This window comes from Caloenas nicobarica, chromosome 18 (genome assembly GCF_036013445.1).
Source record: "Caloenas nicobarica isolate bCalNic1 chromosome 18, bCalNic1.hap1, whole genome shotgun sequence".
Lineage (NCBI taxonomy): Eukaryota > Metazoa > Chordata > Aves > Columbiformes > Columbidae > Caloenas > Caloenas nicobarica.
In genome coordinates this window covers 10,322,541-10,350,478 of record NC_088262.1, presented here as the reverse complement: position 1 = coordinate 10,350,478, position 27,938 = coordinate 10,322,541, and the positions used below count along the sequence as shown (strand labels likewise).

Below are 27,938 nucleotides of genomic sequence, written 5' to 3'. Positions count from 1 at the left end.
CAGTCTGTGCACCCGCTCTTCACGTATCCTTCACAAGCCTGTTGGTCCAGTGGTAATTTTGGGTCGGGGGCCTTCGTTGTTTCTTCTTGGATTCTCTTCCTCTGTCTTCCAGGCAGTTTTTTCTCTGTCCTTATCGCGATATTTTGAAGCATAGAATACAACTAAAGGAATTTAAGTGATTAAACTTATTCTGCAACAGTCCTCCCTTTGTGTTTATTAAGCATCCCTGCTAATGTGTCCAAACGAACTCCTGAAGTCTCTAAGGCCTTGAACTCGTAACCACAGTCTCACATACGATGTTATTACAAGTCACGACAGAACCAGAGCTGACAGAACGGCCACTGGAGCAGAGCCTGATGAAAGGTTCCTGTAGCAGCTGTAGAGTGGCACTCGCCCTGAGGGATGGAGGCCAGACCAACTGTGGCGTCACGGGCGCTGGGGAAGAACTTCGCACTCTGAACTCTCCGAGATCGTTTTTGAAGAGAAAGGAAGAAAGAAAATCCTCTAAGAAATGGTAGGCCGGAGAAGGGAGGACAGATTGACTACTTGCACAGGTGGAGATGCTTTCCTCAGGGCCTTCATAAATGAACGCGTATACTCAATGTCATCGTCCACGGAAGAGGAGGAGGGTGGAGGGGTTGTTGACAGTCGTGAAGTGTTGTATCGTGCTTTCCTGAGGGACTCCAAGAAGTTTCTCTCCTCCTCTAAGCGTTTGTCCTCCTGAGAAGAAAGGAAGGATGGGTGGGAATGATCCCAGAAAGTGCCACAGAAACAGAGTCGCAGTCCAAGGTGTTGCTCATCAACAAGAGAAGGATCCCAAAGCCTCCCTCGTGCCATGGCCCCCTATGAATGTGACCCCTCCCTGGCTCCTCCAGAGCCCAGAACCTCACAGTCTGAGCAGGACCCGCAGGGGAAGCCTCCAAGAGCGTCCCTGCCTGGGGAAAGACCCAGCAGGGACCTGACGGCACAGGATGGGGACACCACAAAGCCAGAGTCCAGCAGAGCTGGCATCTCCCACCCAGGGAAGGGCTGAGCAGAGGGCAACCCCTTCGAGCCGAGGACGATGTCCATCTCGGGTTGGACGTGGAGCCAGCCTGAGACAAGCTGCGAGCATCCCCCTCTCCTTGCCTCTGCTGTCACTCCTCTGGCTGCCCGCGGCTTCTTCCAGCCCACCCGGCCCAGCCCAGGGCTCAGCCCTGATCTCAGGAGACCCCCCGGCTCTCAGGGCCCCGTCGGGTTCACCCAGCCCAGCTCCGCCAGCGGCTCCGCAGCCCCTTCCAGCCCCGCTCTCCCCCGCCTCACCTGCTCGGCCTGGTACTTCAGCAGCTCCACTTGGGCGCTGTACGTGGAAGCTAAGGAGGCCTTTTCCTGGTCCAGACGCCGCTCCTGCTGCTTCAGCTGTTCCTGCTGCTGCTTCAGCTGCTCCTGCTGCTGCTTCAGCTGCTCCTGCTGCTGCTGCAGGACCTGCAGCTTGTCCCAGAACTCGCGCTGCATCCTGCGTGCCTCCCCCAGGGCTCGCTCCCCCTCCGCGTGCTTCTGGGCCAAGAGCTGCAAGGCAGAGCGGCTGGGGAGCTTGGGGACAGGGACCCTCGCTGCCCTGGGCTGGGGCTCCTCTGCGCGTCCCCTTGTTCCCCTCCCGGCACAGGATTCATGACTTCAGGAGGGCTGTGAGACCCTGGCTGTGCTGCCAGCCCATGCACCGCTACGAACCGTGGTGCAGACGCTCGGCTTACCTCTTTCGAGCTTCTCATCAGCTCCTCCTGCTGCTGGACACGCAGCGCGGCCCCGTTCACCTTCTCCTTCTCCAGCCTCAGCTCCTGCCAGGCCTTATCCAGCCTCTGCCTGTCTCTCGCCAGCTGCTCCTCCTTGGCTTTCAGCTCCTGGCCCTGCATCTTCAGCTCTGCCCGCTCCTAGGGTGGGCACGGGGGAAACCGATGAATCACCTGCCCTGTCCCGGACACCATCTCACGTCTTCTGAGGGGGAGGCAGAGCCCCTGTTGAGCTCCTCCTGTGGCCGCTTTGGGTGCAGAGCAACAGCCCCCGGTGCTCCAGCAGTGCCCTCACCCCTCCACCTGTGGGGACCAGGGCTGGCAGAGCTGGGACCGGACACACACACACACTCCTTCCTCAGAACGGACGCAGCCCCTCACCGTGCTGCACACCCTCAAACACGCTCACCGCACAGCAGTTCCTCGGCACTGGAAATACCCAGCCTGAGTGGTCCTTTGCCACCCTGGCAGCCCTGAAAAATGCAGCTCTGCCGCACTGTCTGTGCCACATGTCCCCTCTGGACAGCCCTGGGGGGAGCAGAACTGGCTCTGGACACGTCGCCGTGGCACGGGGAGGTTTTGCCTCATCCACCGTGGGGGTTTCCTCTCCCCAGACTCACAACAGAGGCGGCTGCGCCTGGTCTGGCTGCCCAAACTCCTCACGGGTAAAGGGGAGAGACAGAGTTGATGCTTCAGTCAACATCTGAAACGGGCTGGTGGAGCCTGTTCCTGGGACACCCCCATTCTCACCACCCCGAGCGACATCCCTGTCACCAGAAGGCAGCGCTGAACATCTCCCTGGTGAGCAGGACCCACCCGTCTGCCTGCCAGACGCTGCAGGGACAGACACCATTCACGGGCTCCAGGCCGGGGACCTCCTGTGGGCCAGAGAAACGCCCCGGACCCAGCCAGGAGCCTGGCCCGGGCAGAGGACACAGCGTGGGCTCACCTGCTCCAGCAGCCGAGTCTGCTCGCCCAGCCTGGCCTCCGTGTTGGTCACCAGCTCCTGGACACGGCTCCGCTCCTCCTCCATGTCCCTCTTGCACATGTTCTGCAGGTCACTGGAGAACTTCTCCATCTTCTCAATGATGCCGTCCAGAGACCTGTGCAGAGGAGCGAGGGGAGGGTCACCCTGGGGGACACACTTTGTCTCACTGCGAACGAGACGGGGACGTGTGCTGGGCCATAGGCCGGGCAGCCCTGCCCCAAACCTCTCGGGATCAGAGCACAGCCGGAGGAAGATGCAGCTGCTGCTTCGGGGAGCACAGACAGATACTAAATAACAGCCCAGCATCCCTGGGGGCTGCAGGTGGGAGAGAGGATGGGCCCTGCTCCTCCTGTGCTGCGGGCCTGGTTTCCCGGAGGACAGGGAACGCCCTGGCCAGGGATCAACGCGGGGACACGACACCGGCTGTCCGTACCTGGTGTGTGAAGTGGTGCTGGTCAGCACATCCATCTCTTGCTCTTTCAGCCACTTCACGTGCTGGAGCTGCTCCTCGTGTTTCTTGCGCAGTTCCTGGACAGACCCCCTGCAGGACACGGGGAAGGAGCCCAGCATGGGCTGTTACAAACTGGTGCTCCCCGTGACGGGCACCGTGGAAGAGGCTCGGTCGTGGGGCTGAGAACCAGGTCCCAGGAGCTGAGCTGGCAGGGTGGTCTGTCACGGGGCATCCCACAGACTGCCATCCACATCTGGGACGGACCACATCTGGGGGTTATAGGCTTCTCTGCCTAAAACCAGATTTCTCATTGACCCAAACTATGCAGACATCAGCAACTCATTGTTCTGAATAAAAGGAATCTGGGGGAGAGAAAACATGGGGTTCAGCATCTTTCAAAATGCAATGCATTCCGTCGGGATGATGTCTCTAGCCAGATCTCCCTGTCTCCAGCTGCAAAGCAAATCCCCACTCCAAAAGCCACTGAGCTGCCCTCAACCCAGCGCTTCTGGACTCTCCTTTCTCCTTTCACCATCTCCCCAAACCGTTCCCTGGTTCCTTCACCCAGAGCGGGGGTACCAGCACCACATGCCGCTCGTGCCGCTCTCACCTCTGCAGCTCCCGCAGCCGCTGCAGCTCCAGCCGGTGCTGCTCCCGCAGCTCCTCCAGGTCCAGCCGGTGCTGCGCCAGCAGCTCTGCCCGATCGCGCGCCGTGTCCTGCCACTGCTGCCGCAGCTGAGCCACCAGCTGCTCGTTCTGCTGCCGCAGCATCTCCACCCGCTGCCCGTAGTTCTCCTCCAGTAGGGTCACTGAGGTCCTGCCCGGAGAGAGCCCGTGAGGGGTCACGGCACCGAACAAGTGTTACTTTCATTGCAGTACCCGGCACTCTGCACCCAAAGGGCACACGGGGATTTAGCAGCAGATCGGTGTTGCTGTGTGCGTGGGGAAACTGAGGCAGGGGCTGCTTCGCTCTCCGCATTCTGAGCCCTGAGCCCTCTGCTGCTGCCCAGTGCGATGCCCTGGTTGGGGACTTGCTGGCAAAGGGACAGGCCCCTCCTCTTGTCACCCACCCAGGGAGGATTTGGGACGCGCCCCAGCACTGTCCCCTCAGGGGAGCTGGATGGGGCTGTAGGCGAGGACCTGCCGGAGGAGGGGAGCACAGGCCAGAGCCCGCTACCTGTGGCTGCTCTTCTGGAGATCCAGGTACTCCCGGTGCTGCTGCTGCGCACTCTCCAGCAACAGTTTGTGATGCGCCCGCTCCTCCTCCAGCATCCGCACCTGCCGGGCACCCGGGGAGAAGGTTCTTGTGCTGCCCCGGGGACAGAACCCCCACAGCAGCACTCGGTGGCCGTTGGCATCTCTGGACAGGGAGGTTGCTCCTCTCTCCCGTCACCCTGATGCTGTTTGGAGCAGACGTGGCCCCTTCTCCTCCCCCTGGCTCACCCATGTCCCCCTCCACAGGCGCTGGGGCTCACCTGGCTCTCCAGCTCTGCCACACGGGCCTGAGCGCTCAGCAGCTCTGCCCGACACTCCGATGCTGCTGGGGAGGCGGCCAGCTGGCTGCAGGCAAAAAGCACCCGATGTGGTCAAGCCGAGGAGGCCATGAGAGACAAGATCCCTCCCCAACACCAGCTCCTGCCTCGCAGCTGAAAGCCTCCGTCCCGCTCGGCTGCGGCAGGATTCAGCCTTTTGGCTGCCGAGGGAGCAAAGACCCCAACAGCTCCAACCCTGGTGCTCCCCTCGCTGCACCCACCCCCTTCCCCGGGCACCCCCAGCTCACAGCCCCTGCCTGCCGCTCGAGGCACTTGGGCTGCAATTCCCTTCTGAGCCCCGTTCGGACGGCACAAGTCTGAACCCGCACAGGGGAACGGGACTGTGGGCTGGATCAGCGGGACAAAGACCCGCGGCATTACTCCAACCAGAGACAAGAAAGTGCTTAAATGAATTTCATAACTCTGAGGCAGGTGTTGCTGAGAGCTGCTGCTGGAGCAGCCACACGTGGAGCAGACGGGAGCGCTGCGGCCATTGACCGGGCCTTTACCTGACGGGAGAGCGGGGACCCGGCCCTTCACCCGCGGTCTCTGAGGGCTCGGCCTTTGTGTCTTGGGCCTCTGAGGGCTCGGCCTTTGTGTCTTGGGTTTCCAAGGGCTTGGTCTTTTTCTCTTGGGCCTCCGAGGGTTCCGCCTTTTTCTCCTGGGTCTCTGAGGGCTCAGCCTTTTTCTCTTGTGCCTCCGAGGGCTCAGCCTTTTTCTCTTGGGCCTCTGAGGGCTCAGCCTTTTTCTCCTGGGTCTCTGAGGGCTCGACCTTCTTCTCCTGGGTCTCCATGGTCTTGGCCTCTATCTTCTGCACCTCGGCCTGTGCTTCGGCTTTCCTGCGAGCCAAGGCAGCCGTCAGCCAGTCCATCGGGTCGGGTTTAGCCGCTGCCTCCTCTGCAGCCCCGAGCTGGCTGGCGGGGCTGGGCCGCCCGGCTGCGGCAGGGCTGGGGATGCTGAGTGCCGGGCTGCCCTTGGCTGGGGACAGCGGGTCCGGGTCCAGGAAATCGTCATCCTCCAAGCCCAGCCAGTCGTCTCCGCCCCTTCTTCTCTGCACGGGGTTCCGTCTGCCTGGACGACGAGGTGTGGAGCGGAGCTCTGGGTTCGGTTCGCTGCCGCTGATCTCGGCAGAAAACCTGAGGAAGGAGAAGCAGCTGCAGACCTGCCTGCAAGGGGATGCGGGGACCTGCCTGCTCAGCCGCAGGGACAGCAGGGTGGTGGCTGGAGCTACAGACACACGCACAGCACCGTACCTCACCGACTGCCCCGTTGCCGGCTGGACCGCGGGCCTGGAGCCCATCGAGGGCTTGTAGGCTCCAAAGACAAGTTCCTCCTTGTCCCAACGCTTTTCCTCCTCTGTTCAGACAAGGAGCCTTGAGCCAGCGCCCAGAGGAGCAGCTGCTGCAAAGACACCAGCCCTCCCCTCCTCCTCCTCCTCCTCCCAGGCTGCCTCGAGGGCAGAGCACAACACTTCTGCATGAGCCGCCTTCCCCCGCGCTGACCCAGAGCCCGTTAACCGCCCTGCTCACCCCGACAGAAAGGGCATTTCCCCTGCAAGGGCATTACAAATAAAGCTCGCTAGCCCAAGCCAATGCTGTCAGCTCTGCAGACCTTCCCAACGTCCCTGGCTGGGCTCACCTGGCTGCTTTGGGAGCTTTTTATCCAGTTTGAACTCCCTATGCTCTCCCGTACCTGGCTTTTCCAGGACTTTGGCCACGGAGCCTCGTCCGAACAACTCATCCAGCTTGGAGCGCGCTGGCCGGAGCTCCTCTCTGTGGGGACACGGTGGCAGATGGTTTCTCCAGAGGCAGGGCTGTCCCTCCTCACACAGCCTGGCCAGGCTGCTCTGGCTCTTCTCTGCCAAACCAGCTGCTCTTGCCCCTTGCTGGAACCCACGGGCAGAAGCTCCAGCATCCCCCCCCAGCACGGTGGCACCGGCTCAACGTGCAGCCCGCCCCCTGCGTTACTCCCACCGCCTCCGCACTGCCCTTACTCTTTTTTTGGGCCATTGCCAATTCCCATCGCATCCAACAGGTTGTCGTCATCAACATCTTCAAACGTCGATGTCTTCCTCCTCTGGACCGGGGCCACCGTGCGCAGGGGCGTCTGGCGTGGGGGTAGCTCTGGGGATGGGATCGCACATGGGAGGAGGTTTGAGCAGGGCAGGTGTTGGTTTTTTAAACAACAAGAGATCCAAGCAGCCCAGTGGGATTTATCGGGGAGAAAGGCCATTTGAGGGGAGCATCGGACCCATGAGCATCCCCGCTGCAGGAACAAGAGGGGCGAGTGCCTGTAACAGCCACAGTGCAGCCGGGACCCACCCAGACGTGCCCCCGCTGGGCTTTGCCGTGGACCGGGGATGCTACGGCCACCCAAATCCTGACCCCAAAAACTTGGTCTCATTTGGCACCGTGCAGAACAGGCCGGGTGAGGCCCAAGGGAAAATCTGAGCCTCCCTTCCCGCAAAGGAAAGGCCAGTTCTGTAACCTGTGGCACTCCCTGAGCTGTGGCACAACCAAGCCCGTTATTGAGTTGCTCTAGAAATGACCGCTCTGCTTAGTCACAGATGGGACTGGGTGGCTTTCGATTTCATCAGCTGGGACCTCACACAAACTCAGCCAGGCTGCTCATTCCTTTCCTACAAGGAGGAGGCATCCAGCAACCTGCTTACCTTTCCTGCTGCTCTGTTCCGGTGTTGTCTCAGAGCTGCTTTCAGTGCCACGTTTCACGGGCATCTTCCATGGCCCAGAACCGGGTTTCGATGTCCCCAGGAAATCCCAGTCCGCGTCGTCCTTGTCCTGGAAAGCAAGAGGATGAGGACGGGCACAGGGCGAGCGCTGCGGATGCCTCAGCACTACTCCTCCCTTGGGAGGCTGGTGCTGGGGGCCGTGGCTGCAGCGCACGGGGGCTGAGATGGGGGGATTTCGGTACTTGAAACGCTCTGTGCCCTGAGTCCTGGGCTGAGATCCTGCTGCTGCCTCCGGGAGAAGCGTCAGGAACACCCAAGCCCATTGCTTTGGGTGAGGGCTCTTCCTACGACGCTTGAGCCGAAGCGCACCCAGGAAGGCTGGGCTGCAGCAGCATGTGCCCCCGGGCTTTGCTCCATCCTCGGTACCTGGAAGCCCGTCTCCCACCGGACACCCACTCCCCTCTCCTGTCTTTTCCCCCTGCCAGCGATGCCCGAGAGCTCAGCCCCAGCCCTCAGGACATCCAGACTCTCTCCCCAAATTTGGGCTCACCCCTGCAGCTGCCTTGTTCTCTGCAAGGACCTTGCTGAAGAAATCAGCAGGAACAGGAATTAGCAGGGCTCATTTGCAGGGCTTTAAACTAGATTTGAAGGGGGATGGGGTTGTAGCTGGGCTTGCATCAGTGGGGCAGCACACTGGAATCAATAAAGACCGGGAGGCCCCCCAGGCCCCTAGGGTGAAATCGGTGTACTCGGCTCGCTTCCTGAAATGCCTGTACACCAATGCGCGCAGCATGGGGAATAAGCAGGAGGAGTTAGAAACCTGCGTTCGGTCAGGAGATTATGATCTGGTGGCAATTACAGAGACATGGTGGGACAGCTCACATGACTGGAATGTGGTCATGGATGGCTATGCCCTTTTCAGGAAAGACAGGCCAGCCAGGCGAGGTGGTGGAGTTGCTCTTTATGTGAGAGAGCAACTGCAATGTATAGAGTACTGTCCAGGTGCGGTTGAGGAGCGAGTTGAGAGTCTGTGGGTGAGAATTAAGGGGCAGGCTGGCAGGGGTGACACTGTTGTGGGAGTCTATTACAGGCCACCAGATCAGGGTGAGGAAGTTGATGAGGCCTTCTATGGGCAGCTGAGCGTGGCCTCACAGTCACAGGCCCTGGTTGTTATGGGGGATTTTAACTACCCTGATGTTTGCTGGAAGGACTACTCAGCCAGCCAGCCTCAGTCTAGGAGGTTCCTCCAGTGCATTGACGATAACTTTCTCATGCAAATGGTGGAGGAGCCGACTAGAAGAGGTGCGCTGCTGGATCTCGTCCTCGCTAACAAGGAGGGTCTGGTCGAAGCAGTAAAGGTGGGGGGCTGCCTTGGTTGCAGTGACCATGAGATGGTGGAGTTCAGAATCTCCTGTGGTGGGAGCAGAATACCGAGCAGAATTGCAACCCTGGACTTCAGCAGGGCCGACTTTGGCCTTTTCAAACAGTTGCTGGAGGGAATCCCATGGGCAAGGCTGCTTGAAGGTAAAGGCGCCCAAGATAGTTGGTTAACTTTCAGGGACTGCTTCTACCAAGCTCAAGATCAGTGCATCCCGACGCGCAGGAAGTCAAGGAAGGGAGCCAGGAGACCTGCGTGGTTAAACAGGGAACTGCTGGGCAAACTCAAGTGGAAGAGGAGGGTTTACAAATCATGGAAGGAGGGGCTGGCCACTTGGGAAGAATATAAGGCTGTTGCCAGAGGATGTAGGGAGGCAACTAGGAAAGCTAAGGCCTCCTTAGAGTTAAACCTGGCGAGAGGGGTCAAGGACAACAGGAAGAGGTTCTTCAAATACATGGCAGATAAAACTAACACCAGAGGCAATGTAGGCCCACTGATGAACGGGGTGGGTGCCCTGGTGACAGAAGATACAGAGAAGGCAGAATTACTGAATGCCTTCTTTGTGTCTGTCTACTCTGCCGGAGGCTGTCCTGAGGAGCCCCGTACCCCTGAGGCCCCAGAGGAAGGCAGGGCAATGGAGGAGTCTGCCTCAGTTGATGAGGACTGGGTTAGGGAGCAATTAAGCAATCTGGACATCCATAAATCCATGGGTCCAGATGGGATGCACCCGCGGGTGCTGAGGGAGCTGGCTGAAGTCATTGCTGGACCGCTCTCCATCATCTTTGCCAAGTCTTGGGAAACGGGAGAGGTGCCTGAGGACTGGAGGAAAGCAAATGTCACTCCGGTCTTCAAAAAGGGCAAGAAGGAGGACCCGGGCAACTATAGACCGGTCAGCCTCACCTCCATCCCTGGGAAAGTGATGGAACACCTTATCCTTGGTGCCATCTTAAGACATATCAAGGATAAGAGGGTCATCAGGGACAGTCAACATGGCTTCACCAAGGGGAAGTCGTGTTTGACCAACCTCATAGCCTTTTATGAAGACGTAACAAGGTGGATTGACGATGGCAGAGCAGTGGATGTGGTCTACCTTGACTTCAGCAAAGCATTTGACACCGTCTCCCACAGCATCCTCACGGCAAAACTGAGGAAGTGTGGACTGGATGATCGGGTAGTGAGGTGGACTGCAAACTGGCTGAAGGAGAGAAGCCAGAGAGTTGTGATCAATGGGGCGGAGTCTGGTTGGAGGCCTGTATCTAGTGGAGTGCCTCAAGGGTCAGTTCTGGGACCAATACTGTTCAATATATTCATCAATGACTTGGATGAGGGAATTGAGTGTACTATCAGCAAGTTTGCTGATGACACCAAGCTGGGAGGAGTGGCTGACACGCCAGAAGGCTGTGCTGCCATCCAGCGAGATCTGGACAGGCCAGAGAGTTGGGCGGGGAAAAATTTAATGAAATATAACAAGGGGAAATGTAGAGTCTTGCATCTGGGCAGGAACAACCCCAGGTTCCAGTACAGGTTGGGGAATGACCTATTGGAGAGCAGTGTAGGGGAAAGAGACCTGGGGGTCCTGGTGGACAGCAGGATGACCATGAGCCAGCACTGTGCCCTTGTGGCCAAGAAGGCCAATGGCATCCTGGGGTGTATTAGAAGGGGGGTGGTTAGTAGGTCCAGAGAGGTTCTCCTTCCCCTCTACTCTGCCCTGGTGAGACCTCATCTGGAATATTGTGTCCAGTTCTGGGCCCCTCAGTTCAAGAAGGACAGGGAACTGCTGGAGAGAGTCCAGCGCAGGGCCACAAAGATGATTAAGGGAGTGGAGCATCTCCCTTATGAGGAAAGGCTGAGGGAGCTGGGTCTCTTTAGCTTGCAGAAGAGGAGACTGAGGGGTGACCTCATTAATGTTTATAAATATATAAAGGGTGGGTGACACGAGGATGGAGCTAGGCTCTTCTCAGTGACAACCAACAGTAAGACAAGGGGTAATGGGTTCAAGTTGGAACACAAGAGGTTCCACTTAAATGTGAGAAGAAACTTCTTCTCAGTGAGGGTGACAGAGCACTGGAACAGGCTGCCCAGGGGGGTTGTGGATTCTCCTTCTCTGGAGACATTCAAAACCCGCCTGGATGCCTTCCTGTGTAACCTCACCTAAGTTTTCCTGCTCTGGCAGGGGGATTGGACTAGATGATCTTTTGAGGTCCCTTCCAATCCCTAACATTCTGTGATTCTGTGATTCTGTGAAATCATCCTCTGCAAACCACCTGTCGGGGCAGGGAGCGGGTGCAGAAGCTGAGGACGGGGCAGGTCAGGAGGACGTGGGGAGCACGGAGAGATCTGAAAGGCACTCACTCCTTGCTGGCCCGCACGCTGCTGCTCCAGGCTCTCCCACTGCTGCTCCCGGCCGGCTGGGAAGCTCTGGCAGATGTAACACGGGGTTCAACTGGAAAAACGCAGGGAGAGAGCAGGATGATGGACACGGCCATAGCCCAGGCCTGGGCACTCCACAGGGGGATTTGCCAGCTTCTCATGGACCACAGAGGCTTTTAATCAGAGACAAACTTCCCTTCACCTCCCCAGACCGACGGGCAACCTGTTCAGTGGCCTCTGGCTCTGGGAACCCGGCTGTCCCCCCTGCTCCCTGCTGCCTCCCCCCTCACAACTGGAGCCTCTCGCAGATCAAGGGCTGTTGCACCAGCAACTCCTGCTCCCAGGAAGGGAGGACCAGGACAAGGATGCTGCCCTTTCAGCTGCAAAGAAGCTTCATTTTACCATCATATCCCCGCAGGTCCTCAAGGATGTCATCAATAGAGCCTGAAACAAGACAAATTCAAGGTGCTGAGGCAGGTGAGCTCATCAAGCTGGTGCAGAAAAGCTCCCAATGTCAATAAGGCTTGCTCTTCCGAGATCCCCCAAGAAGAAAGATTTGGTCTCAAGCACCAGCAATGTAATGTCTGCCATGTCTTCCACAGAGAGCTGCCAGGGCCAGGACTTGACCCCAAATGCACTGCTTCAGTATCAGGGGCAGCAAGAGGCCTCTAAACCAGCAGTTAGGGAGCAGGGGAGGGGAAGAACTGAAATAAACGCATATATTCTCCTCCAGATTTGGGAAAACCCACAGGAACAGAATATAGGAGCCCAGGAAGCAAATCCCTTTGACTGGAGAGGCAGGTGAATATGTTTGGGTCAGCAATGACACAATGCACTGAGCTGCACCTTTCACACATGGATGGCGACCGTTCCGGTAGCCAGGGCTGCCACCTCATCCCAGTGTCCCCCCTCCTCCGTCCCAGGCATCCCCAGCACACCAAAGCACCTACGGACAGGGAAAGGAGACCACGCCAGTGTACTTACCACTTATGCTTCTCTTGGCTCGCGTAGCCTACGGAGAAAGGCAAATTCCCTCATTACAAAACCAAGCGAGTCTGAGCTGGACTTTCTCAGCACACTAAAGCCAGAGGCAGGTTTCTCCAGAGAAGCCCAGCAGCACCAGCGAAGCCCTCGTCCCGCCCGCGCTGCTTGGGAAATGGCAGGTGAAACCCCGGGCAAGCAGAGAGATGTGACACCTTCAGTGACACCAGGGAGCTCAGCCCCTCCTGCCTGCCAGCTGGGCAGAAGCCCCCAGCCCTCGGGATGGCTCCTGCCTGCCAGCCAGTGCCACAGCAGCACTGGGGATTTCCCAGGCCTGCCTGAGCACCCATCACACTCACCATGGCAAGAGCCGGGCTTTCCCTTGCTCAAGATGGTCTCCTCGCAGATTCCTCCGCTGTCAGCCCCCGGGGGGGATCGAAGATCCTTGCTCACGTCCACACTCTGACCTGCAGGGAGAGGAGGATTTCCCGACTTGCTGTTAAACCTACGTCCCCCTGCCGCCCCCCCGGCTGGCTCCCTGCTGCTCGCGCCTCTCCAAGGCCCTGGAAACCAGGCTCCATCTCAGCCTTAAACACACCCGCAATCACAGAATCGCAGAAGTATTCTGGTTGGAAAAGACCCTCAAGATCATTGAGTCCAACCATAAACCTCACACTACCAAGTCCGCCCCCACCCCATGTCCCTGAGAACCTCATCTCTGCATCTTTCAAACCCCTCCAGGGATGGTGACTCCAGCACTGCCCTGGGCAGCCTGTTCCAGTGCCCCACAGCCCTTTGGGGAAGAAATTGTTCCCCAGATCCAGCCTCAACCTCCCCTGCCGCAACTTGGGGCCGTTTCCTCTCATCCCAGCGCTTGTTCCTGGGGAGCAGAGCCCGACCCCCCCTGGCTCCAAGCTCCTTTCAGGCAGGTCAGAGATCAGAAGGTCTCCCCTCAGCTCCTGTTCTCCAGCTGAACCCCCAGCTCCCTCGGCCGCTCCCATCACACTTGTGCTCCAGCCCCTCACCAGCTCTCCTGCTCTTCTCTGGACACACTCCAGTAGCTCAAGGCGTCAACCGAAGTCTCCAGATCCACAAGTCGCCGAGATGAACAGCACCTCCCGCGATGCTGCAGGACGGAGCAGCCGCCGCGGCACCGACCGCACCGACCGCACCAACGGCACCGACCGCACCAACGGCACCGACCGCACCAACCGCACCAACCGCACCAACGGCACCGACCGCACCAACCGCACCAACGGCACCGACCGCACCAACGGCACCGACCGCACCAACGGCACCGACCGCACCAACGGCACCAACCGCACCGACCGCACCGACCGCACCAACGGCACCGACCGCACCAAGCGCACCAACGGCACCAACCGCACCAACGGCACCGACCACACCAACCGCACCAACCGCACCAACGGCACCGACCGCACCGACCGCACCGACCGCACCAACCACACCAACGGCACCGACCGCACCAACGGCACCGGCCGCACCAACCGCCGCCGCTCCGCGTCCCGTGGCCGCGACACCGGGGGCCCTCGCGCCCCCGGCCCCCAGCGGGCGTGGGCCTGGTGGCCATGGCCGCAGCGTCCCGGTCCCCGGGCTCACGGCAGCCCCGGCCCCGCCCGCAGCAGCCCCGCCCGGCCCCGCCCGGCCCTTCCCTTCCCTTCCCTTCCCTTCCCTTCCCTTCCCTTCCCGGCCCTTCTCCTCTCGCCGGGTGCTGGGAAATGGAGTCCCCGGCGGGCTCGGGGCAGGGCCGGCAGCTCCAGCCCCGGCGGCTCCGCTGCCCCCCGGGGCACTTTCAAACCTCTTTTCAAAGCCTACACGCCTAATGGCTTCAAACACTGAAACCTTCTGGACGGGCTTTCTCGAGGCTCTTGTCTAAGTGTGTCTCCTTCAGTGCAGAGCAGCTGCTGAGCCTGCAGAGAACTACGGAATTTCACTTCGGCTTGAGAACAAGTCACAGAATCCCAGAATCCCCGCCTGGCTGGGGCTGAAGGGCCCTCTGGAGATCCCCCAGCCCAGCCCCCCTGCTCACGCAGGGTCACCAGAGCAGATCACACAGGTCGGTCCAGGCGGGTTTGAATGTCTCCAGAGAAGGAGACTCCCCACCCGCTCTGGGCAGCCTGGTCCAGGCTCTGGCACCTCCCAGCAAAGAAGTTTCTCCTCATGTTCAGCTGGACCCTCCTGTGTTTCAGTCTGTGCCCGTTGCCCCTCACCCTGGCGTTGGGCACCACTGAACAGAGTCTGGTCCATCCTCTGACACCCACCCTGAGATATTGATCACATTGATCAGATCCCTCTCAGCTTCTCTGCTCCAGCTCAACAGCCCCAGCTCTCTCAGCCTTTCCTCACAAGAAAGATGCTCCAGACCCATCAGCATCTTTGTAGCCCAGCGCTGGACTCTCTCCAGTAATTCCTTGTCCTTCTTAAACTGGGGAGCCCAGAACTGGACACACAACTCAGATGGGGCCTCACCAGGGCAGAGCAGAGGGGGAGGATTCACCTCCCTCAACCTGCTGGCCACGCTCCTCCTCATGGACCCCGGGTACCATCGACCTTCTTGGCCACAGGGCGCGTTGCTGGCTCATGGTCAACCTGTTGTCAACCAGAACTCCTGTGACAGCTCGGCCCTACCACGGCCGGCGGGATCCACCCCTACGGGGGCAACTGCCTCCCGGTAGCGCTGGCCGGGTGGCCAGTGGCACTCGCCCTGACGGATGGAGGCCAGACAAACAGGGCAGCTGGAGCTGTACTGGGTTCACTGGGCACCAGGACCTTCTGGTAAAAGCAACAGCTTTCCTCTGCTAATCCAGACAGCCCTGCGCGAGCCCCGAGTCAATATAAAAACAAACTGAAGGAAATCAGACAAAGCTCCTTGGGAATGCATGGGGAGGAAAAAACAGCCTGGACACCTCACTTGGGATTGTTGTTTTCTGCAAGATGGCCTTTAAAAACCAGAAGAACATCCCAGAACAACCTCCAGACCCAAGGACCTGGGTCAACTGATTTCTGCCCTCAAACACCACCTTCATCATCCCAGGTCAAATTGGCAGTTTCTCCAACTACCATCTGTGGGTTTTTTGGCTCCAGAGAAGGACGAGAATTTCCTTCCCAGCTCCATCAGCAAAGTGGTGCCACACACAGATTCCTGTGCACAAAACTGTCACAGAAATGTTCTTGACCCCAGGTTTCCCATACCAGAATCTCAGACGTTTGTGCTTTAAAAAATAATTTAATTATAAGATACAAAACAACTTGAAAGGTACAGCAAAGAAACAGTCCAGACTGGGGGCCTTTCAGGGGTTGGAACACAAGGCAAAAGAGACTTGGGCTTTTAAACCCATTTCTCTTAAGAAACCCTCTAAGAAATGGTGGTCAGGAGCAGGGAGGACGGCCGGGATGCTGGCAGAGGTGAAGTGCAGTAGGGCGCTTTCCTCAGGATCTCCAGAAATAACTGCGTAACCTCAAAGAAATCGTGGTCCGGAGAAGGGCAGAAGGACGGACGGGATGCTGACAGACATGAAGTGTTGTATCGAGCTTTCTTGAGGGACTCCAAGAAGATCTTCTCCCTTTCTAAGTAATCATCCTCCTGAGAAGAGAGGAAGGATGGGTGGGAATGATCCCAGAAAGTGCCACAGAAACAGGGTCACAGTCCAAGGTGTTGCTCATCAACAAGAGAAGGATCCCAAAGCCTCCCTCGTACCATGGCCCCCCATGAAGGGGACCCCTCCTCATGCTCCTCCAGAGCCTAGAACCTCACAGTCTGAGCAAGACCCGCAGGGGAAGCCTCCAAGAGCGTCCCTGCCTGGGGAAAGACCCAGCAGGGACCTGACGGCACAGGATGGGGACACCACAAAGCCAGAGTCCAGCAGAGCCAGCGTCTCCCACCCAGGGAAGGGCTGAGCAGAGGGCAACCCCTTCGAGCCGAGGACGATGTCCATCTCAGGTTGGACGTGGAGCCAGCCTGAGACAAGCTGCGAGCATCCCCCTCTCCTTGCCTCTGCTGTCACTCCTCTGGCTGCCCGCGGCTCCTTCCAGCCCACCCGGCCCAGCCCAGGGCTCAGCCCTGATCTCAGGAGACCCCCGAGGCTCTCAGGGCCCTGTCGGGTTCACCCAGCCCAGCTCCGCCAGCAGCTCCGCAGCCCCTTCCAGCCCTGCTCTCCCCTGCCTCACCCACTGGGCCTGGAACTTCAGCAGCTGCACCTGGGCACTGAGCACGGGGTTGTCGGCCACGGGCAGGGACTCCCCGATATCCCGCGGGCTGTGCCGAGGGAGCGTCCTAGTGGGAGGCAGAAAGTCTGGAACAGGAGCCGGAGTGCGAGATGCTGCCATTAGATGAACTGCAGACGTAGACACCACAGCATCCCTTGTTCTGCTGCCTGCGTGTCCCTGCAGCGGGGTCCTCCCCAGCCTCCCAGGACAAACGGGCTTTAACTCGCCTGCCTCTCCCCTCCTGCCCCCTCCAGGCACTGCCCTGGCTCAGAGAGCTCCGCTGAGCCCCTGCAGAGGACGAGAGGGCAACTCGCACCTGAGGTTTATATGCAGGGGCACTAAACCAGCCCCCAGGACCATCCCAAGCCTCCTGAGACACAGGTACAAGCGCAGCTGCCCCCCGGCAAGTCCCTTCCCACCTGCAGCGTGCGGAAGCCTCAGCCAGGGTGCTGGAGAGACCATCGGTCGGGGCACCGAGGTCCTGGGCTGTGGTCAGCGGTGTCACAGGGTGGTTGGGCAGCTCCTCACGGGGCTATTCATGCCGTCTCCTCTGGTGAGCCGTGCTCAGCCGCTGCTGCGCGGTCTCTGGGAGAAAGGGAGAGAGAGAAGCTGTCAGAAAAGCTTCAGGCCTTGTGCACCGTGGCCCCTGGCCCAGTTGGGAGGGTGAGGAGACACTTCCCTGATGCAGACGCTCCTGCTGCTTCAGCTGCTCCTGCTGCTGCTGCAGGACCTGCAGCTTGTCCCAGAACTCGCGCTGCATCCTGCGTGCCTCCCCCAGGGCTCGCTCCCCCTCCGCGTGCTTCTGGGCTAAGAGCTGCAAGGCAGAGCGGCTGGGGAGCTTGGGGACAGGGACCCTCGCTGCCCTGGGCTGGGGCTCCTCTGCGCGTCCCCTTGTTCCCCTCCCGGCACAGGATTCATGACTTCAGGAGGGCTGTGAGACCCCGGCTGTGCTGCCAGCCCATGCACCGCTACGAACCGTGGTGCAGACGCTCGGCTTACCTCTTTCGAGCTTCTCATCAGCTCCTCCTGCTGCTGGACACGCAGCGCGGCCCCGTTCACCTTCTCCTTCTCCAGCCTCAGCTCCTGCCAGGCCTTATCCAGCCTCTGCCTGTCTCTCGCCAGCTGCTCCTCCTTGGCTTTCAGCTCCTGGCCCTGCATCTTCAGCTCTGCCCGCTCCTAGGGTGGGCACGGGGGAAACCGATGAATCACCTGCCCTGTCCCGGACACCATCTCACGTCTTCTGAGGGGGAGGCAGAGCCCCTGTTGAGCTCCTCCTGTGGCCGCTTTGGGTGCAGAGCAACAGCCCCCGGTGCTCCAGCAGTGCCCTCACCCCTCCACCTGTGGGGACCAGGGCTGGCAGAGCTGGGACCGGACACACACACACACTCCTTCCTCAGAACGGACGCAGCCCCTCACCGTGCTGCACACCCTCAAACACGCTCACCGCACAGCAGTTCCTCGGCACTGGAAATACCCAGCCTGAGTGGTCCTTTGCCACCCTGGCAGCCCTGAAAAATGCAGCTCTGCCGCACTGTCTGTGCCACATGTCCCCTCTGGACAGCCCTGGGGGGAGCAGAACTGGCTCTGGACACGTCGCCGTGGCACGGGGAGGTTTTGCCTCATCCACCGTGGGGGTTTCCTCTCCCCAGACTCACAACAGAGGCGGCTGCGCCTGGTCTGGCTGCCCAAACTCCTCACGGGTAAAGGGGAGAGACAGAGTTGATGCTTCAGTCAACATCTGAAACGGGCTGGTGGAGCCTGTTCCTGGGACACCCCCATTCTCACCACCCCGAGCGACATCCCTGTCACCAGAAGGCAGCGCTGAACATCTCCCTGGTGAGCAGGACCCACCCGTGAGCCTGCCAGATGCTGCAGGGACAGACACCATTCACGGGCTCCAGGCCGGGGACCTCCTGTGGGCCAGAGAAACGCCCCGGACCCAGCCAGGAGCCTGGCCCGGGCAGAGGACACAGCGTGGGCTCACCTGCTCCAGCAGCCGAGTCTGCTCGCCCAGCCTGGCCTCCGTGTTGGTCACCAGCTCCTGGACACGGCTCCGCTCCTCCTCCATGTCCCTCTTGCACATGTTCTGCAGGTCACTGGAGAACTTCTCCATCTTCTCAATGATGCCGTCCAGAGACCTGTGCAGAGGAGCGAGGGGAGGGTCACCCTGGGGGACACACTTTGTCTCACTGCGAACGAGACGGGGACGTGTGCTGGGCCATAGGCCGGGCAGCCCTGCCCCGAACCTCTCGGGATCAGAGCACAGCCGGAGGAAGATGCAGCTGCTGCTTCGGGGAGCACAGACAGATACTAAACAACAGCCCAGCATCCCTGGGGGCTGCGGGTGGGAGAGAGGATGGCCCCTGCTCCTCCTGTGCTGCGGGCCTGGTTCCCCGGAGGACAGGGAACACCCCAGCCAGGGATCAACGCGGGGACACGACACCGGCTGTCCGTACCTGGTGTGTGAAGTGGTGCTGGTCAGCACATCCATCTCTTGCTCTTTCAGCCACTTCACGTGCTGGAGCTGCTCCTCGTGTTTCTTGCGCAGTTCCTGGACAGACCCCCTGCAGGACACGGGGAAGGAGCCCAGCATGGGCTGTTACAAACTGGTGCTCCCCGTGACGGGCACCGTGGAAGAGGCTCTGTCGTGGGGCTGAGAACCAGGTCCCAGGAGCTGAGCTGGCAGGGTGGTCTGTCACGGGGCATCCCACAGACTGCCATCCACATCTGGGACGGACCACATCTGGGGGTTATGGGCTTCTCTGCCTAAAACCAGATTTCTCATTGACCCAAACTATGCAGACATCAGCAACTCATTGTTCTGAATAAAAGGAATCTGGGGGAGAGAAAACATGGGGTTCAGCATCTTTCAAAATGCAATGCATTCCGTCGGGATGATGTCTCCAGCCAGATCTCCCTGTCTCCAGCTGCAAAGCAAATCCCCACTCCAAAAGCCACTGAGCTGCCCTCAACCCAGCGCTTCTGGACTCTCCTGTCTCCTTTCACCATCTCCCCAAACCGTTCCCTGGTTCCTTCACCCAGAGCGGGGGTACCGGCACCACATGCCGCTCGTGCCGCTCTCACCTCTGCAGCTCCCGCAGCCGCTGCAGCTCCAGCCGGTGCTGCTCCCGCAGCTCCTCCAGGTCCAGCCGGTGCTGCGCCAGCAGCTCTGCCCGATCGCGCGCCGTGTCCTGCCACTGCTGCCGCAGCTGAGCCACCAGCTGCTCGTTCTGCTGCCGCAGCATCTCCACCCGCTGCCCGTAGTTCTCCTCCAGTAGGGTCACTGAGGTCCTGCCCGGAGAGAGCCCGTGAGGGGTCACGGCACCGAACAAGTGTTGCTTTCATTGCAGTACCCGGCACTCTGCACCCAAAGGGCACACGGGGATTTAGCAGCAGATCGGTGTTGCTGTGTGCGTGGGGAAACTGAGGCAGGGGCTGCTTCGCTCTCCGCATTCTGAGCCCTGAGCCCTCTCCTGCTGCCCAGTGCGGTGCCCTGGTTGGGGACTTGCTGGCAAAGGGACAGGCCCCTCCTCTTGTCACCCACCCAGGGAGGATTTGGGACGCGCCCCAGCACTGTCCCCCCAGGGGAGCTGGATGGGGCTGTAGGCGAGGACCTGCCGGAGGAGGGGAGCACAGGCCAGAGCCCGCTACCTGTGGCTGCTCTTCTGGAGATCCAGGTACTCCCGGTGCTGCTGCTGCGCACTCTCCAGCAACAGTTTGTGATGCGCCCGCTCCTCCTCCAGCATCCGCACCTACCGGGCACCCGGGGAGAAGGTTCTTGTGCTGCCCCGGGGACAGAACCCCCACAGCAGCACTCGGTGGCCGTTGGCATCTCTGGACAGGGAGGTTGCTCCTCTCTCCCGTCACCCTGATGCTGTTTGGAGCAGACGTGGCCCCTTCTCCTCCCCCTGGCTCACCCATGTCCCCCTCCACAGGCGCTGGGGCTCACCTGGCTCTCCAGCTCTGCCACACGGGCCTGGGCGCTCAGCAGCTCTGCCCGACACTCCGATGCTGCTGGGGAGGCGGCCAGCTGGCTGCAGGCAAAAAGCACCCGATGTGGTCAAGCCGAGGAGGCCATGAGAGACAAGATCCCTCCCCAACACCAGCTCCTGCCTCGCAGCTGAAAGCCTCCGTCCCACTCGGCTGCGGCAGGATTCAGCCTTTTGGCTGCCGAGGGAGCAAAGACCCCAACAGCTCCAAGCCTGGTGCTCCCCTCGCTGCACCCACCCCCTTCCCCGGGCACCCCCAGCTCACAGCCCCTGCCCGCCGCTCGAGGCACTTGGGCTGCAATTCCCTTCTGAGCCCCGTTCAGAGGGCACAAGTCTGAACCCGCACAGGGGAACGGGACTGTGGGCTGGATCAGCGGGACAAAGACCCGCAGCATTACTCCAACCGGAGACAAGAAAGTGCTTAAATGAATTTCATAACTCTGAGGCAGGCGTTGCTGAGAGCTGCTGCTGGAGCAGCCACACGTGGAGCAGACGGGAGCGCTGCGGCCATTGACCGGGCCTTTACCTGACGGGAGAGCGGGGACCCGGCCCTTCGCCCGCGGTCTCTGAGGGCTCGGCCTTTGTGTCTTGGGCCTCCGAGGGCTCGGCCTTTGTGTCTTGGGTTTCCAAGGGCTTGGTCTTTTTCTCTTGGGCCTCCGAGGGTTCCGCCTTTTTCTCCTGGGTCTCTGAGGGCTCAGCCTTTTTCTCTTGTGCCTCCGAGGGCTCAGCCTTTTTCTCTTGGGCCTCTGAGGGCTCAGCCTTTTTCTCCTGGGTCTCTGAGGGCTCGACCTTCTTCTCCCGGGTCTCCATGGTCTTGGCCTCTATCTTCTGCACCTCGGCCTGTGCTTCGGCTTTCCTGCGAGCCAAGGCAGCCGTCAGCCAGTCCATCGGGTCGGGTTTAGCCGCTGCCTCCTCTGCAGCCCCGAGCTGGCTGGCGGGGCTGGGCCGCCCGGCTGCGGCAGGGCTGGGGATGCTGAGTGCCGGGCTGCCCTTGGCTGGGGACAGCGGGTCCGGGTCCAGGAAATCGTCATCCTCCAAGCCCAGCCAGTCGTCTCCGCCCCTTCTTCTCTGCACGGGGTTCCGTCTGCCTGGACGACGAGGTGTGGAGCGGAGCTCTGGGTTCGGTTCGCTGCCGCTGATCTCGGCAGAAAACCTGAGGAAGGAGAAGCAGCTGCAGACCTGCCTGCAAGGGGATGCGGGGACCTGCCTGCTCAGCCGCAGGGACAGCGGGGTGGTGGCTGGAGCTACAGACACACGCACAGCACCGTACCTCACCGACTGCCCCGTTGCCGGCTGGACCGCGGGCCTGGAGCCCATCGAGGGCTTGTAGGCTCCAAAGACAAGTTCCTCCTTGTCCCAACGCTTTTCCTCCTCTGTTCAGACAAGGAGCCTTGAGCCAGCGCCCAGAGGAGCAGCTGCTGCAAAGACACCAGCCCTCCCCTCCTCCTCCTCCTCCTCCCAGGCTGCCTCGAGGGCAGAGCACAACACTTCTGCATGAGCCGCCTTCCCCCGCGCTGACCCAGAGCCCGTTAACCGCCCTGCTCACCCCGACAGAAAGGGCATTTCCCCTGCAAGGGCATTACAAATAAAGCTCGCTAGCCCAAGCCAATGCTGTCAGCTCTGCAGACCTTCCCAACGTCCCTGGCTGGGCTCACCTGGCTGCTTTGGGAGCTTTTTATCCAGTTTGAACTCCCTATGCTCTCCCGTACCTGGCTTTTCCAGGACTTTGGCCACGGAGCCTCGTCCGAACAACTCATCCAGCTTGGAGCGCGCTGGCCGGAGCTCCTCTCTGTGGGGACACGGTGGCAGATGGTTTCTCCAGAGGCAGGGCTGTCCCTCCTCACACAGCCTGGCCAGGCTGCTCTGGCTCTTCTCTGCCAAACCAGCTGCTCTTGCCCCTTGCTGGGACCCACGGGCAGAAGCTCCAGCATCCCCCCCCAGCACGGTGGCACCGGCTCAACGTGCAGCCCGCCCCCTGCGTTACTCCCACCGCCTCCGCACTGCCCTTACTCTTTTTTTGGGCCATTGCCAATTCCCATCGCATCCAACAGGTTGTCGTCATCAACATCTTCAAACGTCGATGTCTTCCTCCTCTGGACCGGGGCCACCGTGCGCAGGGGCGTCTGGCGTGGGGGTAGCTCTGGGGATGGGATCGCACATGGGAGGAGGTTTGAGCAGGGCAGGTGTTGGTTTTTTAAACAACAAGAGATCCAAGCAGCCCAGTGGGATTTATCGGGGAGAAAGGCCATTTGAGGGGAGCATCGGACCCATGAGCATCCCCGCTGCAGGAACAAGAGGGGCGAGTGCCTGTAACAGCCACAGTGCAGCCGGGACCCACCCAGACGTGCCCCCGCTGGGCTTTGCCGTGGACCGGGGATGCTACGGCCACCCAAATCCTGACCCCAAAAACTTGGTCTCATTTGGCACCGTGCAGAACAGGCCGGGTGAGGCCCAAGGGAAAATCTGAGCCTCCCTTCCCGCAAAGGAAAGGCCAGTTCTGTAACCTGTGGCACTCCCTGAGCTGTGGCACAACCAAGCCCGTTATTGAGTTGCTCTAGAAATGACCGCTCTGCTTAGTCACAGATGGGACTGGGTGGCTTTCGATTTCATCAGCTGCGACCTCACACAAACTCAGCCAGGCTGCTGATTCCTTTCCTACAAGGAGGAGGCATCCAGCAACCTGCTTACCTTTCCTGCTGCTCTGTTCCGGTGTTGTCTCAGAGCTGCTTTCAGTGCCACGTTTCACGGGCATCTTCCATGGCCCAGAACCGGGTTTCGATGTCCCCAGGAAATCCCAGTCCGCGTCGTCCTTGTCCTGGAAAGCAAGAGGATGAGGACGGGCACAGGGCGAGCGCTGCGGATGCCTCAGCACTGCTCTTCCCTTGGGAGGCTGGTGCTGGGGGCCATGGCTGCAGCGCACGGGGGCTGAGATGGGGGGATTTCGGTACTTGAAACGCTCTGTGCCCTGAGTCCTGTGCTGAGATCCTGCTGCTGCCTCCGGGAGAAGCGTCAGGAACACCCAAGCCCATTGCTTTGGGTGAGGGCTCTTCCTACGACGCTTGAGCCGAAACGCACCCAGGAAGGCTGGGCTGCAGCAGCATGTGCCCCCGGGCTTTGCTCCATCCTCGGTACCTGGAAGCCCGTCTCCCACCGGACACCCACTCCCCTCTCCTGTCTTTTCCCCCTGCCGGCGATGCCCGAGAGCTCAGCCCCAGCCCTCAGGACATCCAGACTCTCTCCCCAAATTTGGGCTCACCCCTGCAGCTGCCTTGTTCTCTGCAAGGACCTTGCTGAAGAAATCATCCTCTGCAAACCACCTGTCGGGGCGGGGAGCGGGTGCAGAAGCTGAGGACGGGGCAGGTCAGGAGGACGTGGGGAGCACGGAGAGATCTGAAAGGCACTCACTCCTTGCTGGCCCGCACGCTGCTGCTCCAGGCTCTCCCACCGCTGCTCCCGGCCGGCTGGGAAGCTCTGGCAGATGTAACACGGGGTTCAACTGGAAAAACGCAGGGAGAGAGCAGGATGATGGACACGGCCATAGCCCAGGCCTGGGCACTCCACAGGGGGATTTGCCAGCTTCTCATGGACCACAGAGGCTTTTAATCAGAGACAAACTTCCCTTCACCTCCCCAGACCGACGGGCAACCTGTTCAGTGGCCTCTGGCTCTGGGAACCCGGCTGTCCCCCCTGCTCCCTGCTGCCTCCCCCCTCACAACTGGAGCCTCTCGCAGATCAAGGGCTGTTGCACCAGCAACTCCTGCTCCCAGGAAGGGAGGACCAGGACAAGGATGCTGCCCTTTCAGCTGCAAAGAAGCTTCATTTTACCATCATATCCCCGCAGGTCCTCAAGGATGTCATCAATAGAGCCTGAAACAAGACAAATTCAAGGTGCTGAGGCAGGTGAGCTCATCAAGCTGGTGCAGAAAAGCCCCCAATGTCAATAAGGCTTGCTCTTCCGAGATCCCCCAAGAAGAAAGATTTGGTCTCAAGCACCAGCAATGTAATGTCTGCCATGTCTTCCACAGAGAGCTGCCAGGGCCAGGACTTGACCCCAAATGCACTGCTTCAGTATCAGGGGCAGCAAGAGGCCTCTAAACCAGCAGTTAGGGAGCAGGGGAGGGGAAGAACTGAAATAAACGCATATATTCTCCTCCAGATTTGGGAAAACCCACAGGAACAGAATATAGGAGCCCAGGAAGCAAATCCCTTTGACTGGAGAGGCAGGTGAATATGTTTGGGTCAGCAATGACACAATGCACTGAGCTGCACCTTTCACACATGGATGGCGACCGTTCCGGTAGCCAGGGCTGCCACCTCATCCCAGTGTCCCCCCTCCTCCGTCCCAGGCATCCCCAGCACACCAAAGCACCTACGGACAGGGAAAGGAGACCACGCCAGTGTACTTACCACTTATGCTTCTCTTGGCTCGCGTAGCCTACGGAGAAAGACAATTCCCTCATTAGAAAACAAAGCGAGTCTGAGCTGGACTTTCTCAGCACACTAAAGCCAGAGGCAGGTTTCTCCAGAGAAGCCCAGCAGCACCAGCGAAGCCCTTGTCCCGCCCGCGCTGCTTGGGAAATGGCAGGTGAAACCCCGGGCAAGCAGAGAGATGTGACACCTTCAGTGACACCAGGGAGCTCAGCCCCTCCTGCCTGCCAGCTGGGCAGAAGCCCCCAGCCCTCGGGATGGCTCCTGCCTGCCAGCCAGTGCCACAGCAGCACTGGGGATTTCCCAGGCCTGCCTGAGCACCCATCACACTCACCATGGCAAGAGCCGGGCTTTCCCTTGCTCAAGATGGTCTCCTCGCAGATTCCTCCGCTGTCAGCCCCCGGGGGGGATCGAAGATCCTTGCTCACGTCCACACTCTGACCTGCAGGGAGAGGAGGATTTCCCGACTTGCTGTTAAACCTACGTCCCCCTGCCGCCCCCCCGGCTGGCTCCCTGCTGCTCGCGCCTCTCCAAGGCCCTGGAAACCAGGCTCCATCTCAGCCTTAAACACACCTGCAATCACAGAATCGCAGAAGTATTCTGGTTGGAAAAGACCCTCAAGATCATTGAGTCCAACCATAAACCTCACACTACCAAGTCCGCCCCCACCCCATGTCCCTGAGAACCTCATCTCTGCATCTTTCAAACCCCTCCAGGGATGGGGACTCCAGCACTGCCCTGGGCAGCCTGTTCCAGTGCCCCACAGCCCTTTGGGGAAGAAATTGTTCCCCAGATCCAGCCTCAACCTCCCCTGCCGCAACTTGGGGCCGTTTCCTCTCATCCCAGCGCTTGTTCCTGGGGAGCAGAGCCCGACCCCCCCTGGCTCCAAGCTCCTTTCGGGCAGGTCAGAGATCAGAAGGTCTCCCCTCAGCTCCTGTTCTCCAGCTGAACCCCCAGCTCCCTCGGCCGCTCCCATCACACTTGTGCTCCAGCCCCTCACCAGCTCTCCTGCTCTTCTCTGGACACACTCCAGTAGCTCAAGGCGTCAACTGAAGTCTCCAGATCCACAAGTCGCCGAGATGAACAGCACCTCCCGCGATGCTGCAGGACGGAGCAGCCGCCGCGGCACCGACCGCACTGACCGCACCGACCGCACCAACCGCACCAACGGCACCGACCGCACCAACCGCACCAACGGCACCGACCGCACCAACCGCACCAACCGCACCAACGGCACCGACCGCACCAACCGCACCAACGGCACCGACCGCACCAACCGCACCAACGGCACCGACCGCACCGACCGCACCAACTGCACCAACGGCACCGACCGCACCAACGGCACCGGCCGCACCAACCGCCGCCGCTCCGCGTCCCGTGGCCGCGACACCGGGGGCCCTCGCGCCCCCGGCCCCCAGCGGGCGCGGGCCTGGTGGCCATGGCCGCAGCGTCCCGGTCCCCGGGCTCACGGCAGCCCCGGCCCCGCCCGCAGCAGCCCCGCCCGGCCCCGCCCGGCCCTTCCCTTCCCTTCCCTTCCCTTCCCTTCCCGGCCCGGCCCGGCCCTTCTCCTCTCGCCGGGTGCTGGGAAATGGAGTCCCCGGCGGGCCCGGGGCAGGGCCGGCAGCTCCAGCCCCGGCGGCTCCGCTGCCCCCCGGGGCACTTTCAAACCTCTTTTCAAAGCCTACACGCCTAATGGCTTCAAACACTGAAACCTTCTGGACGGGCTTTCTCGAGGCTCTTGTCTAAGTGTGTCTCCTTCAGTGCAGAGCAGCTGCTGAGCCTGCAGAGAACTACGGAATTTCACTTCGGCTTGAGAACAAGTCACAGAATCCCAGAATCCCCGCCTGGCTGGGGCTGAAGGGCCCCCTGGAGATCCCCCAGCTCAGCCGCCCTGCTCACGCAGGGTCACCAGAGCAGATCACACAGGTCGGTCCAGGCGGGTTTGAATGTCTCCAGAGAAGGAGACTCCACACCCGCTCTGGGCAGCCTGGTCCAGGCTCTGGCACCTCCCAGCAAAGAAGTTTCTCCTCATGTTCAGCTGGACCCTCCTGTGTTTCAGTCTGTGCCCGTTGCCCCTCACCCTGGCGTTGGGCACCACTGAACAGAGTCTGGTCCATCCTCTGACACCCACCCTGAGATATTGATCACATTGATCAGATCCCTCTCAGCTTCTCTGCTCCAGCTCAACAGCCCCAGCTCTCTCAGCCTTTCCTCACAAGAAAGATGCTCCAGACCCATCAGCATCTTTGTAGCCCAGCGCTGGACTCTCTCCAGTAATTCCTTGTCCTTCTTAAACTGGGGAGCCCAGAACTGGACACACAACTCAGATGGGGCCTCACCAGGGCAGAGCAGAGGGGGAGGATTCACCTCCCTCAACCTGCTGGCCACGCTCCTCCTCATGGACCCCGGGTACCATCGACCTTCTTGGCCACAGGGCGCGTTGCTGGCTCATGGTCAACCTGTTGTCAACCAGAACTCCTGTGACAGCTCGGCCCTACCACGGCCGGCAGGATCCACCCCTACGGGGGCAACTGCCTCCCGGTAGCGCTGGCCGGGTGGCCAGTGGCACTCGCCCTGACGGATGGAGGCCAGACAAACAGGGCAGCTGGAGCTGTACTGGGTTCACTGGGCACCAGGACCTTCTGGTAAAAGCAACAGCTTTCCTCTGCTAATCCAGACAGCCCTGCGCGAGCCCCGAGTCAATATAAAAACAAACTGAAGGAAATCAGACAAAGCTCCTTGGGAATGCATGGGGAGGAAAAAACAGCCTGGACACCTCACTTGGGATTGTTGTTTTCTGCAAGATGGCCTTTAAAAACCAGAAGAACATCCCACAACAACCTCCAGACCCAAGGACCTGGGTCAACTGATTTCTGCCCTCAAACACCACCTTCATCATTCCAGGTCAAATTGGCAGTTTCTCCAACTACCATCTGTGGGTTTTTTGGCTCCAGAGAAGGACGAGAATTTCCTTCCCAGCTCCATCAGCAAAGTGGTGCCACACACAGATTCCTGTGCACAAAACTGTCACAGAAATGTTCTTGACCCCAGGTTTCCCATACCAGAATCTCAGACGTTTGTGCTTTAAAAAATAATTTAATTATAAGATACAAAACAACTTGAAAGGTACAGCAAA

General features: G+C 60.1%; 2 protein-coding genes across 2 annotated transcripts; both read right to left on the bottom strand.

Annotated features, from left to right (window-relative positions):
* Nucleotides 1-12: 12 nt before the first annotated feature.
* Nucleotides 13-7,963, bottom strand: LOC135996099 (fas-binding factor 1 homolog; the record flags this gene model as incomplete). Its single annotated transcript, XM_065647829.1, is given in 16 exon segments — nucleotides 13-720; nucleotides 1,303-1,548; nucleotides 1,734-1,910; nucleotides 2,719-2,872; nucleotides 3,191-3,298; nucleotides 3,819-4,025; nucleotides 4,386-4,486; nucleotides 4,684-4,768; nucleotides 5,250-5,467; nucleotides 5,558-5,663; nucleotides 5,727-5,863; nucleotides 5,984-6,096; nucleotides 6,379-6,512; nucleotides 6,734-6,863; nucleotides 7,412-7,897; nucleotides 7,900-7,963. Coding segments are annotated over 16 exon segments (2,682 nt in total), but the record flags the coding sequence as incomplete, so codon positions are not given.
* A 7,481-nt stretch (nucleotides 7,964-15,444) lies between these two features.
* LOC135995959 (fas-binding factor 1 homolog) lies at nucleotides 15,445-25,442 on the bottom strand. The gene is given in 21 exon segments (XM_065647613.1): nucleotides 15,445-15,762; nucleotides 16,347-16,470; nucleotides 16,826-16,970; nucleotides 17,076-17,199; nucleotides 17,385-17,561; nucleotides 18,370-18,523; nucleotides 18,842-18,949; nucleotides 19,470-19,676; nucleotides 20,037-20,137; nucleotides 20,335-20,419; nucleotides 20,901-21,118; nucleotides 21,209-21,314; nucleotides 21,378-21,514; nucleotides 21,635-21,747; nucleotides 22,030-22,163; nucleotides 22,385-22,514; nucleotides 23,063-23,548; nucleotides 23,551-23,625; nucleotides 24,200-24,241; nucleotides 25,137-25,244; nucleotides 25,376-25,442. Coding segments are annotated over 21 exon segments (3,069 nt in total). The 3' UTR covers nucleotides 15,445-15,534.
* Nucleotides 25,443-27,938: the final 2,496 nt, after the last annotated feature.